Source organism: Oryzias latipes, chromosome 7, assembly GCF_002234675.1.
Source record: "Oryzias latipes chromosome 7, ASM223467v1".
Lineage (NCBI taxonomy): Eukaryota > Metazoa > Chordata > Actinopteri > Beloniformes > Adrianichthyidae > Oryzias > Oryzias latipes.
Window position 1 is genome coordinate 25,695,853 of NC_019865.2, and position 12,161 is coordinate 25,708,013.

The 12,161-nt window shown below is 41.3% G+C and overlaps 1 protein-coding gene across 2 annotated transcripts in view; it reads right to left on the bottom strand.

Moving 5' to 3' along the window:
* The window catches only part of pkig (cAMP-dependent protein kinase inhibitor gamma), a 38,457-nt gene that overhangs the window by 1,158 nt on the left and 25,138 nt on the right, over positions 1-12,161 (bottom strand). Inside the window, exons 1-2 of one of the 2 annotated variants that reach the window (XM_020704905.2) lie at positions 641-1,884; positions 365-546 (exon numbers count right to left, since the gene is read on the bottom strand). In XM_020704905.2, the coding sequence (XP_020560564.1) occupies positions 365-518 (154 nt within the window). In that variant the 5' untranslated portion in view covers positions 519-546; positions 641-1,884. Of the gene's footprint in view, positions 1-364; positions 547-640; positions 1,885-12,161 lie in introns of those variants that run through there. The other variant, XR_002290584.2, reaches the window with a different exon arrangement.

Consider the following 12,161-nt stretch of genomic DNA (forward strand, 5'->3'; position numbering starts at 1 on the left):
CTGGGACTTCCTGAAGCCACACAATGTCAGAAGAATTCAACTTTCTGTGGTCGTGGGAAACGGACTGACTCAAGAACATAGTCTGACCCGCTGATAAGCCAGCGCAGCATTCGGGTTCATGCAGACCTTAACCCATTTTACTGGTTTTGGATGGGTTAGAACTTCCTGAAAACCTTCTTTTAATTGCCCAGTTAAGTGCAGGAAAAGCAGACCCACTCCTTTTTGTTACTGCAGTGTGCACTTAAAGGATTGTGTTTCAGTACATCTCCATAAAAGGCTTTTGACATTTGCACGTCCATTTCCTGCCGGCATCAGCTCTGCGCACAAAAGCGGGTTCCCAGGGCCGTGCCGCGCCATTACTGACCTCCGGCCTTCAGATCCATCTCCGCCATGTCTTTGGAGAGCTCGCTTGTGCTGCCCACGGCTTTGTCCTCTCCTGAGATGTCGGGCACGGCATTCCTGCGGCCTGTGCGATCACAGTTGATGAAGTCTGAGTACGACGTCTCCACGTCCATCATCTGTCCATGACCTGCGCTCTCATTACACCTGTCAAAAGGAGTAGAGGGAAGCATCAGCTGCAGCTGACAGCGATCACCCCGCTGTGCAAAGGGCAAGCCCCTTTGTTTATGAGGACACTCACAGATCCTGGAGAGCGGAGAAGCAAAGGATTGCACAGGAACGTAGTTGATAAGAAATGCCCTTCCTGTTTCTGCTCAGGGACTGACGGCACCACCATCTATCCTAATTGGTCGGACCTAATCAAATCAGGAAAAGTGGCGTCTTTTGTGTAGCGACGCCTCTGCTATAGTCCATTGGTCTGAGCCAGAGGGACCGCTCTTGAACAGGAGGGCAGCGTGGAGAACGAGCAGAGAACAAGAAACACAAACAGAGGTGGAGCCAGAAGTTCCTCTTAGCTTCATTAGCAACTTGTTCCTCTTCTGCTTCCTGTTCTCACTCTACATTTAAGTGGGTCAGGAATTCTGCCAGAGTCCTTAGAGAAAAGAAAATCCAGCTCTAGGTAAGAGCAGCAAAGTCGAGCTGAAAACACTGAGGCAGATTATCGCATTGTAAATGAGATCCGGAGAGTCCACGGCTGAACTGCTTACATCCACACACTCCCTATCTATTAGAGCGATGAATGCTAACAAACATGAGGGGGAGTGAGCACAAGACCAAGATGGGAATAAAAATGAGCTGGCAGACATGCTGACCCGGGGCCAGCCTGTTCCCAAACTCCTCCACTCACATTGTTTCAGCGTCACTCAGCCGGGCCTCATTCTCCTTTTCTTTCTCAAACGTGGGCTTTCGTCAATAAGGGAAGCAGACATCCTGGTTCTTTGGGAGGTCAGCAGCTGCTGCAGCCGCAGACAATGCTGCGGGGAATGTGAAGGGCCGCTTTTCAGCGCCTGCAGGTGAAAGCTGCGCCCTTGGAAATGTCAACGGTTCTGGACAGCTGGCCTTTTCGCTCTGTGTCCAAAACACAGATGGTTGTGTGATCCTGCGATAGACTGTCATCTTGACGGTCAGCTCGAAACAGTCACGGGCAGCCAAGTCACTGCAGGACGCCATGTCTCATGAGCTGACGCCCGCAGACCTGCCGCTTTACTCATTTTCAATTCTTATGCGAGTGGATCAGATGCTGCCCGTGTGATTAAGGAGGCGATTTCACCCTCAGAGCTCAGCATCTGTTTGGACAGCCATATTCACAGAACGCTCATGAAAAACGTTTTCCCCAGAGCTGTGGGTGGGTTCTGGTTTGAAAACATTGCATACGAACTTAAACCAAAACTAACCTACCAGATATTTTGTTGCAGCCTTTGATAAATCATCTCATCTTAGTCAGAAAGGGTATTTTATATGTATTTGAAATGACAGGCATCCTTTCCCAAATACCCACCTCTCTAACCATTGGGGATTTTGGCTTCTTAGAGCCAGCGGGTACTTCCTGTTTGAAATACGAGGGAGGAGGGGTCACTCATTCCAGTTCTCATATACAGTCAGTGGTCCAAACATGATAACCCCCCTCTAAACAAGCATTTGAGACTCCTCTCTATTCACAATAGCACCTATGATTGAAAATGTCCAACAATGGAGGACGAACAAACTGCTTTGCATTTTTATTTAACTTACTCATCATTTTCTGAAAAACCCCTTAAGTCAACACAAATGACAAACCCAGGATAAATAGCAGAACTGCCTAGAGGAGTCCGGTGAAAGCACAGAAGGATGCAGAAAGCCAAAGCAGATCTTGCTAGTTTAGCTCTTGCTGAGCAAAAATCTAATTTCTCATTTAACCTAATTGCCAGCAGGCAGCAAAGAGTGCAGTGGGATAGTCAGTAACAACATTTGGCACACACAGAATGAGGTTGTAGGGTTTTCTGATCCCGTGTAACACCAGAAAACAGAGACACTTTGCAATTACCTTTAGAACAACAAACCAAAGGCTGATCCACTAGCATTACTTTGAAATCCCTTCATCTTTCTGAGGGTGGTTCCTGTGACTTCCAAAGCTTCCATGACTGTGAACCACAAAGTGTCTGTGCCTCAGTGAGCTGGGGCTGCGATGCTTTTAAAGCTCAAGAAGTGAAGTATCGTGGTTGAATGTTAATCCTTTCAAAATAAAAGTTTGTATATCCTGTCACATACTGTTGTCATTGCCACTGTGAGTAATGCTAAGTTTACATAACTTTCCTAAAGGAAATAGATTTAACAGTCATTGTCCAGCGTGGTTGCACAAAGTAAGCCGGAAAAACAAAATCAGCAAAGGCAAAAAGCAAAAATGATTATGCCATGGTCTGTGTGAATACTCAATTTTGATTGGCTGCTGTGTGCCCAGTAAAGTGATAATGGACAGCAAAAAAGAAGTTCCAGTTAAATAGCCTGAATATTCGACAATACTACGCTGGCCGCCAGTAAGTAACAGTAGGTAACTTAACCTGACATTTAGCCCATACCGCTTTCCTCCAGTGGTTCGACCTCATACACCAGCTGCAGCAGAGCAAGGTGGAGGCTCTGTAGAAGTTACCATGACAACGTGTTACACTGTGTATCAAATAGTCCACTTCTTGTGAAAAAGAATTAAGGCAAAAAAAAGTACGTACTAAAAGTTGATATAATACTTATTTCTTTTGTGACCATGGCATAGGCCATAGGCAATGCCCCTTTGAGGTGGGCACTGTTAGAAAGAAATGAACTTTGCATTGTCCATTAATTTCTGATAGTGGACACCTCGTTGGGCATTATCGTTTCCTTATAATACATCTATCTGTTTTAAACAGGGTTGCTGGAGCCTATCCCAGCTACTGTTGGGCATAGGTCGAGTATACTCGACACGTTACCAGTCCGTCGCAGGGCGGTTATATCACAATTTGGTCTAAATAATTCAAAATGGATCACATGTGAGGAATGTAGAGTTTTTGTTTATTGTCAGTACAAATGCCTTAGAGGTTGTTGCAACAGGAAGGGCTTTCTCAGTGCAGCAAGAAAACAGCAAAAGATGTTTTTAGGACAAAGAGAGAGAAAAAAGCATCACTATCACTGCCACTAAGCTGACTAAAACTAATGTAAGGAAACCCCCCAGCCTTTTGGGGGCTCTGATGCATACAGGTGTGTAGAGCACTGGGAACGCAGAGTTTGCAGCAGAGGGTTAATCCTTTCATCGGCTAAAAGTGATGGACTAGCACACGCTCTTAAAATGAAAGTCATTACTTGTTCCGGCATTCTCTGTCACAGCCATTGCACCTCCACAGTGGACGCTGAGAGACTCAAACAGCTCATCTCATTTCTGCAAAAAAAATAAACCCAGAGAAAACATTTTTCCAAATGTCCAACTGCTTGTTAAGTCAGTGCCTCCCACAATCTTGAAATAACAAAAAGCTATTTTCTCCAGTTCTCCCCCATTGTGATTTCTTTAGACGGAACTTTAACAGTGGGATCTATCAAAACAACAAGCCCCAACTGATAACCAAGCAGCCTCTCTCATTTTCTTGTCCACCCGCCCAGCGATGTGGATTAGCAGTCCTGTCTAATTGCGGTTTGTTTGCTAAATTAGTCAGCTTGCCTGCACATGTGGATCAAATCTTACCATGGCATCATGCACAGGTTTCCATGGGAGAGGACTCTGAATCCTGCTCCCTGGCACATGTGTCAGTCTCCTCAGTCTGTGTGTTCAGGCTCAGCCCAGCGGGGGGAATCAGCTTAACTGGAGAAGCGTTTTAAAAAATACTTTAACTTCCATGTAACTTGTTCTCGTGAAAGTGGCTCGATTGAGAGTGAGGGCTACTGTTGTTGACCTGCCGTCATTTGAATTATGCAAAAAGTTATGCAAAAAGATTGGAACCAAGACTGTTGTGGAAAACAACTCTTACAACGCAAGAATGACAACAAACATAAAGGCCTTATGCTGCATTCACACCGGATGCGGTCCGTGCGTCTAATTTATGTCTGCCACCTCTCTTTTGGCGGACATCCAATTTCCTGCTGCACGCCTGCCCCGGAGGCCTTGACACCCGGCCGCAGAGCATTTTTCTGGACTTCATTTAGTCATTCAATGCCACATCATGGGGTTTATACGTTTTGGAGAGGCACGGGCAAGTACGTCACCGTGTCTGGGTTCACCAGATCCTTCAGAGACGCTCACAGTACACTGAATTTCACCATTTAATGCAGGAGCTGCGCTTGGATGACTTCCGTCTGTCTATGGCCCAGTGTCTGACAAGCATTGACCCGACAGGAAACTATAAACTAGAGGATCTGATTATTACCGTCTCAATGAAAATATGAAAAACATCATAAGCCCATGGAGCAATCACGTCCGCTACGATGGCACCTGTGGCAGCTCTCTGTATGCCAGAAAAGCCTGGCGGCCCCGGGTCCGGCCAGACCGCGAGTGCCGTCGTAGTGGGCGTGATCGCTCCAGCTCCATGGGCTCTGAACAGGCTGGAAACCTGCCCAGGGTGTATCCGGAGACTCGTTTTTTTTTCCCTTTGATGAAGTCGCTGAAAAGCTCACGTGCCCAAAGCTGAGTCCCTGATTGGTTGAGGCACATCGTCTGTACATTGACTTAACAATGAAACTTGACGTGTTTGTGTGTAACATCCTAAGGGCCCTTCCCAATACCCCACACCCCCCACTTACAGTATTTGACCATGCACTTCTTATAAATATGATTATTTTCCCACTTTGGCAGTTAAATACGACAGAGTATTAGGGCCACCAAAAAAAAAAAGTAAATTACAAGTTTTTATCTCGTAAATTTAGGAGAAAAAACTCGTAAATTTATGATATTAAGTGGAAGTGAGCATGCAGAGCAGCAGGTGAACGCCGCACAGCAACAGAGCAGACCCACTAAACTCAGTTGAACAGGTGAGCTGAATGTTTATTGATAACGTTCCAAATATCTGGAAGCTCATTTGTTTGATTTACAATTTATTAAAGTTTTATTTATTGATGGTTGGTTTGCAGGATCCCTGCAGCCCGATGAAGCCATCGCTGTCCCTGCAGCTTTCCGCTTCAATCCTTTCTTCCTCCACCAAAATCAAGATCTCTACGTTTGTGTGACGCTTCCGTCTGAGGAGGAGGATCACTTTTTTGGCATTTTCAATGTTCTAATGCTAATATAATAGACTATTTTCATTCATCTTTGTTGTTTAATGATATAACGGGACGTTTAGTTCCGCATTGGTGTTCGGATCTGATGACAGGTTCATGACGTAAGGTGACAAATGAACTTCAGGGTTTGTGAATGAAATGGAGAATAAAAGCTCCAGCGATCCTCTGCACCCAAACGTGTCTCTGAGCTCCTTATTTTACATATGAAACTCCGCTTTACTGACACTGAACCCCAGAAAGCCGCCTCTACTGACAATAATCTGATTTTGACTCGCCAAGGTTCAGAATCTCTTTGTTTTAAACCTATAATAATCCGGAAATAAAGCTTCACAAAAGGCTCCACGTCTTTCATCTTCAAGCGATGCTCCGATAAACGGACAACTTCTGTGTTTTCTCCTTGTTAATCTATGACTTTTTTCTCGTAGATTTACGAGATAAAATGTCGTAATTTTACGACTCCGTCGTAGTTAAAAGACTGTGCTGTTTTTTTTAAAGATATGAGTTGACTTCAGTGCTAAAGTGTGGGAGTAAGTGAACTCTTTTAAATAATCCTTGCAGCCTTAACAGCACTTTGAGACGGATTTCTAGACCTCGGTCAATATCATTTGGGGGTATAGGGTTGTTTTGTATAATCCATAATTTTGCATGCATTTCCTCACAGGTCATTAACACAAACTTAAAGGTAAATTATTTCATTTTTTAGCCTTTTAAAAAAAAAAAAGAAAGAATGTATACAAAAATGAAATAATGATTTTATCATCTGAAAAAAGGGCTCTATAATCCAGAGAGGATTTGTGCCTATGGAGGCCCGACATGAACACCAACCACATGGGGCGAGATGACATGTAATAGGAGAGGTTTGTGGTCTGGAGATATGGAGAACAAAAGCCTCTGAGATCACAGAGGGAATCCGAGTCAGTGCAGCTTCTTACACAGGAGCCATTAAGACAGACAGCCTCACTCCTGTCCCGCTGGAGCCTTTTAAGCCTGATTTGTGTGTAATAAACTCCTATTATCTGCAATAATCCATGCAGAGACCAGCTTCTTTGCTTGTGCTGAGGTCCATCAAGGCCCGCTAGCCAGCTAATTCCAGGTCTTTCGACTAGTTTTGCTACAATTATGGTAAATTGCGCAAACTCTTCCTGTTATTTAGGGTTACCTGTTTAACACAGTAACTTAAATCTTCCACTAACTCTTCACTTAAGTGCTGTTCTTCCAGAAAACCACCTCTCCATCATAAAAGACTAACCCGCATTTAACTAACATTTTATGAATACATTATTTGAGAAATAGGACATGAGAAATCCCTGCTAAAGTCTTAGGAGACAGATCTGCTTCTTATGACTTTCTAAATGTCTCTGGAATATGAGAATTTTTAATGCACACCTTTAGAAAATCCTTAATTGATAGGATAATAATCTTCTATGAATTGGTAAGTAACTTGTGGTACTCAACTGTGCATAACAGTAGCGTCGGATGCTCTCATATTGGCATTGAAACCAGCCTATATGGAGATCCTGAAATGCCAGTAAAATCAGGAAATCATGCATGTTTGCTTGAGGAATTAAAAATAAATCCTAGTATTTGTCAGCAAAAATGCTGCTAACATGCTCTTTTTGGAGATTCATTGATTTTTTTAGTCCTTGGTTATTACCGTCTGATAGCTGTAGTTAGTCATTTTTGTTGTGTAAACAGTTTGGACTCCTAGAAGTGTGTTTAAGTTGAGCACATTAAAAAAGTGGAGGATGACTTCCCTGGTCCATTATACAGGAACACCTGGCTATAATGAATTTCACCTTTTGCAATTTCGCTGATTTTTTTTTTGTGCATGCCTTTTATTTATTTATTTATTTTTTACAGTACATTGTGTTCTGCGTCCTGAATTGCGGTAGACCATTGTTAGTGTCCTCTGCGCGCATCTCCTGTACAAAATGCATTCGGTTTACCAATTTTACAAAAACCTTTGGTCGTGATCAGACCTTTGCTTTTATTCTATAATATTGGACTTATATGTTTCTGAAGCTTTGAACGTTGAGAGTAAAAACAAGGGAGAAAAATGTGAAAATGCTCATGTCTGTCTGAGAAAAGTCTATAAAGTTTAATGTGTGTGGGTTTTACAGCCTTTAACAACAACAGTAACTCTTTATCCTTTCATGCAATTAACGCAATTCCAGCGGATTCTAAAGAGAAGAAAAGCAGGTTTGATGGGTAACATTTCACATTAGTAATGTGTTGCACAGCAGATATGAAAAGCCGCTTTTCTCTGTATCAGAATCGGCTGATTTAGCGCAATCCACGTAAAAGGTCGATGAGTTGCGGCATGTCAAAGAACGTGTGTTATTTAGGTACCACCAGGGATATCTCTGGTGTTAACGGGTTAAAACATCTCAAATAATTCTAAACAAAAAAAACTACAAAGATGAGTATTTTGCAGATTTTTTCTATTGCAGGTTATTTTTAGAATGCAACTCCCACAACAAAGGAGAGGAGACACTGTTTTGTCTCTCAACAGAAACCATGTTTAGTTTAAGGAGTAAAAAAGCATTAAATTATGTGTGTGCTGTTTTTTGTGTATGTTTACATACTATAATTATTGCTTAGGGTTTTAACTAGTCCTTTGTATGAATGTCAACACTAATAACAGCCTTAAAGCTGCGATGCTTACTGTGATTTTGACAAGCTGGATGACAAAACTGGACTTTGAAAAGTGGTTTGAGAGTTTTTGTGAATGAAGTCAGCAAGTACAACAGAGGTTGTGATATAACAGAAATCTACTTGTTTTCTGTGAACAATTATGTTTATTTTTATAAGTGTGTATTTATCTCTATAGTAACCGACTGCAAAAATCAGCATTCACAGCAACATATGCTCATCTTCCAGAATGTTTTTCTTCTTTTATCAATTATAACCTCACTCTCAGAGCCACGATTTCATTTAGCCAATGTAAAAAGCTAAAATTCACTTTAGCAGTTTGGTCATTTTAATGTCGTTAACTTACTTGCCACATCTGCAATCTTTTGATCCTACTTTAAACATTGTTTGAATAAATAAATTAAGTTTGCTGCATTTACGTAGGACTTTTTCCAGAAAAGACGTTGCATTTGTTTTTAAAAAGGACCATTTAGCATTTCATAACATTTACGCTTTTTCTACAACTTTAGGATTTATTGAAGTAATAGTTAGTATTTATCTTGGTACTTTTAACAAGTAAATTGCCAATTTTCAGCATATAAAATAGCAGCTATAAGCCATCTAAATGTTGTTCAGCTCTTGTTTAGCAGTTGATTTGTCATTTTCTCAGTGTTTTAGCTATTTTAGTTTATTGCAGCGATTCCTGAACCTTTATAAATTATTCAAGACTTTTAAGCGACATGCTTTAGGTTCATTCTGTAGTTCAAACAGTTTGGTTACTTCAGTTTTCACACTTGAATTTGCAATTAAAAATCTTTTATTGTTTTTGGTTTACTTTAGCCATCAACCTAAAGCTAAAAAAATATACAGCTACAATTGATCTAAAGCACGAATTTGAGTGTGTGTCTTTTAATGATTGAATAACATCCATCTGTCAGTTCTTTTGCCTAAACAAAACAACAACAAGCTCGACATGCTGCATTAATGAACTATAACTAGAGCTGCCTCTTCTCCTCTCAGGTGCCCACTGAGTGACGCTAAATGTCTCAGACAAATTCATGCAAATCTGTTACCCCTGCAGGGCAGAGAGTGCCTCTCATCTGCCATGGCATGTCGTGGTCATGCGACGTCATCCAGCTCATGATGTCAACAGCTGCTTATCTGACAACAAGTCCACTTCACTGCTCTTCCTCTCATAAATAAGTGAACCCCCTGACCCTGTATATTTTCCTCACATCCTTCCCTTTAGGTGGGACCTTGGCTGGGTGTGAAGACTTCATTTCCCCTGGTGATGGACATATTGCATTTGCTGTTCAGCAACACAGATGTTTAAACGTTTTCCTGCAGGGGAGATGAGAAGATGTTGTCTCTACAACTTAACAGAGGCTTTCAGCACCTCTCCTTTTCTCCCTGGTACCATAAAGCCTCAGGCTCACCGCCAATTCACGGCAGAAGTCCCCATCTTCAATGCGAGACGCGCAGAATTATCACTGGTAACACCGGAAACTCGATTTAATTTTCAATCTTCTTTTCCCTGTGCACAGATACAGAGAGTGATCACTGCCTCTCTCATAAAATCGCCATCTTATAGTAGCGAGCCGAGCTCCCACGCCTAAAGGCATTAAGTGTCAGCCGAGTAACAGCAGACAAAGAGCCTGACCAGCGCCATTAGCATCAGCTACAATAGGAACGTCTTGAAGGAACAAATGAATAAAACAAAAGCGGCCCTGGAAGGTTGCTTCTTCAAATCTTCTGTCAAATCAAAAATCAATCAGGTCAGCGCAGACTGCATGCAGAGCAGCAGCTAAACTTCATTTAGGTGGCTTTGCTGTAAGACGTCACACGAGAACATGTTAAGAAATGCACGCAATACTTTAATAGCCAAAACATTTTAATCATTTCTTAGGTTATAAGAACTAGCATTTTATTACTGATTCTATTTGAAAACAAAGACCCTTTTTATCAATTAGCATGCTTGTTGTAGATAACTTCTCTGTGAAACCAGATAGGTTTACGCTTTAATTGTGCAGCAGCTGTATCTCAGGAACTAGAAGGGTCCCTAGGCCTGATGATGAACCTGCACTGACCCATGCTGGTGTGTAATTCAGCATTTGGGTGAAACAGAAAAGTCTAAGCTACTCTGCAGAAAAATGCATTGAGTGCTAAACAATGAATAGGAAAAGATCTTGATGATTTCAGATAATCTACAATTATACAGAATCAAATCATCTGAAGATCATAAACCTGTTTTTTGTTGGGGCACCCATTAAAAATCAAGGATTTTTTAAGCAGAAGCCAGAAACGCAGGTATACAGGCATTTACATAGGCTTTTCATTAAAAGTGGCCATTTAAATGCGAGTTTTGCCGGTGTGAATGTAGCTTCAGACATTTAGAAAACTCAAAATATCTGATGAGGTAAAGTAAAGAGGCAAAATCCAAAGGATTATAGGTCTAGCAGAACTTGCTGTTTTTTGCTTTCATTTGTGCTTTTTTTGCTTCCTGGAACTTGTTGAGTAAAATACCCCCCCCCCCCCCCAATACTGCAGGATTTTTTCCCGGCAATTTGGTCAGCTTCTATCTTTAGTTTGCTCCTGAGAGCAAATCCAATGAGGATGTGAACATATTTAGCAATCTTCCGAACTTTTGCACAGAGTCTGTGGGATTATTATGTTTTTGCTCTTGCAAGTGAACCCCACCAGATAATTTCTTTTGCAAGCCCACTTCTCACAGATCCGTTTGCTTGTTTAGTTCCGGCCCAAGTTTAGGTCAGCTTCGGCACCAGTCAAAGAAACCTAAATTAGCAAGGACAACCAGACAGACTAAAACAGGCCAGACTAAAAACACAGAGACTCTAAAACATATTTTGAACCCAAGAAAGTCAAACATAGGACACATTGGTGTTGATGAAAACTAAGTAAAAGGCTTGGCATCTTTTAAAACATTCTAAGCAATGTCTTAAAGAGAAGAAAGTGCAACATTAACACAAAGTCAATAACCCACATACTAAGCCAATGGCAGCTTCTGTTACAAAATATTCTACATGGTTTTTGACTTTCTTCAGGATTTTTATTTCTACTTTTCAGTTTAACCCTTGTGCTATCTTAGATGACCCCACCCTTACTTTGACGTGTTCTCCCTACCATGACAAAGGTGGATAAAGGTGGAAAGATTTCATGTAATCCATGGACACCAGTGAGGTTCACAAATCATTGAAGAAAAAAGGTTCAGAGCACTGTCTAGTGGGTCTAGATGACCCAACTCCGTATGTTAAAGTGCCTAGGATAGAACAAGGGTTACAGAAAACCCACACACTGAGGTACATGCACACTAAATATCTGATCATTGTTGGGTTTCTTGGGTTATGGGAAGTTACAAGAGACCATGCAGACTAGAAGATTTAATGTCCTTCATTAAGAAACGCTGGCCATCTGATATTGACATTTCCATGAGTAGATTTCTTCTCAAAAGCTGATTCGTTTCCTTTACACAGTCGTTTGTAGTATTACATTAGTGGGCTTTTCTACCGAACAACGGAATAAGAAGATGTTGGAGTCAAAGTACCAATGAGTATCCAAAGCAATTCATGTTTCTTCCACGTGGGGAAACGGCGTACAGTAAACCTCATGCTACAACCATTACAACGGGTGAGTCAAGGTTTTGTAAGTAAAAAGAAGTTTAAAAGTTACATCATATTTTCTACAAAATAATTCAGACTAATGTGGACCAGTATTTTTTTTTGAGGATTACAATTCCAAAGTAAAATTGCAAATATATAATTAATTCTAGTTAACAGATTTTTGTGGACATCTGAATAAGTTGACAGCTTTTCAAAGTACTCTAAGTTCAAAGCATTGTTTGATTAGTGAAGAGAAAAGCAAAGTCATAAAACAAAATGTTTTCCTCTTTTGCTTTTATGAAT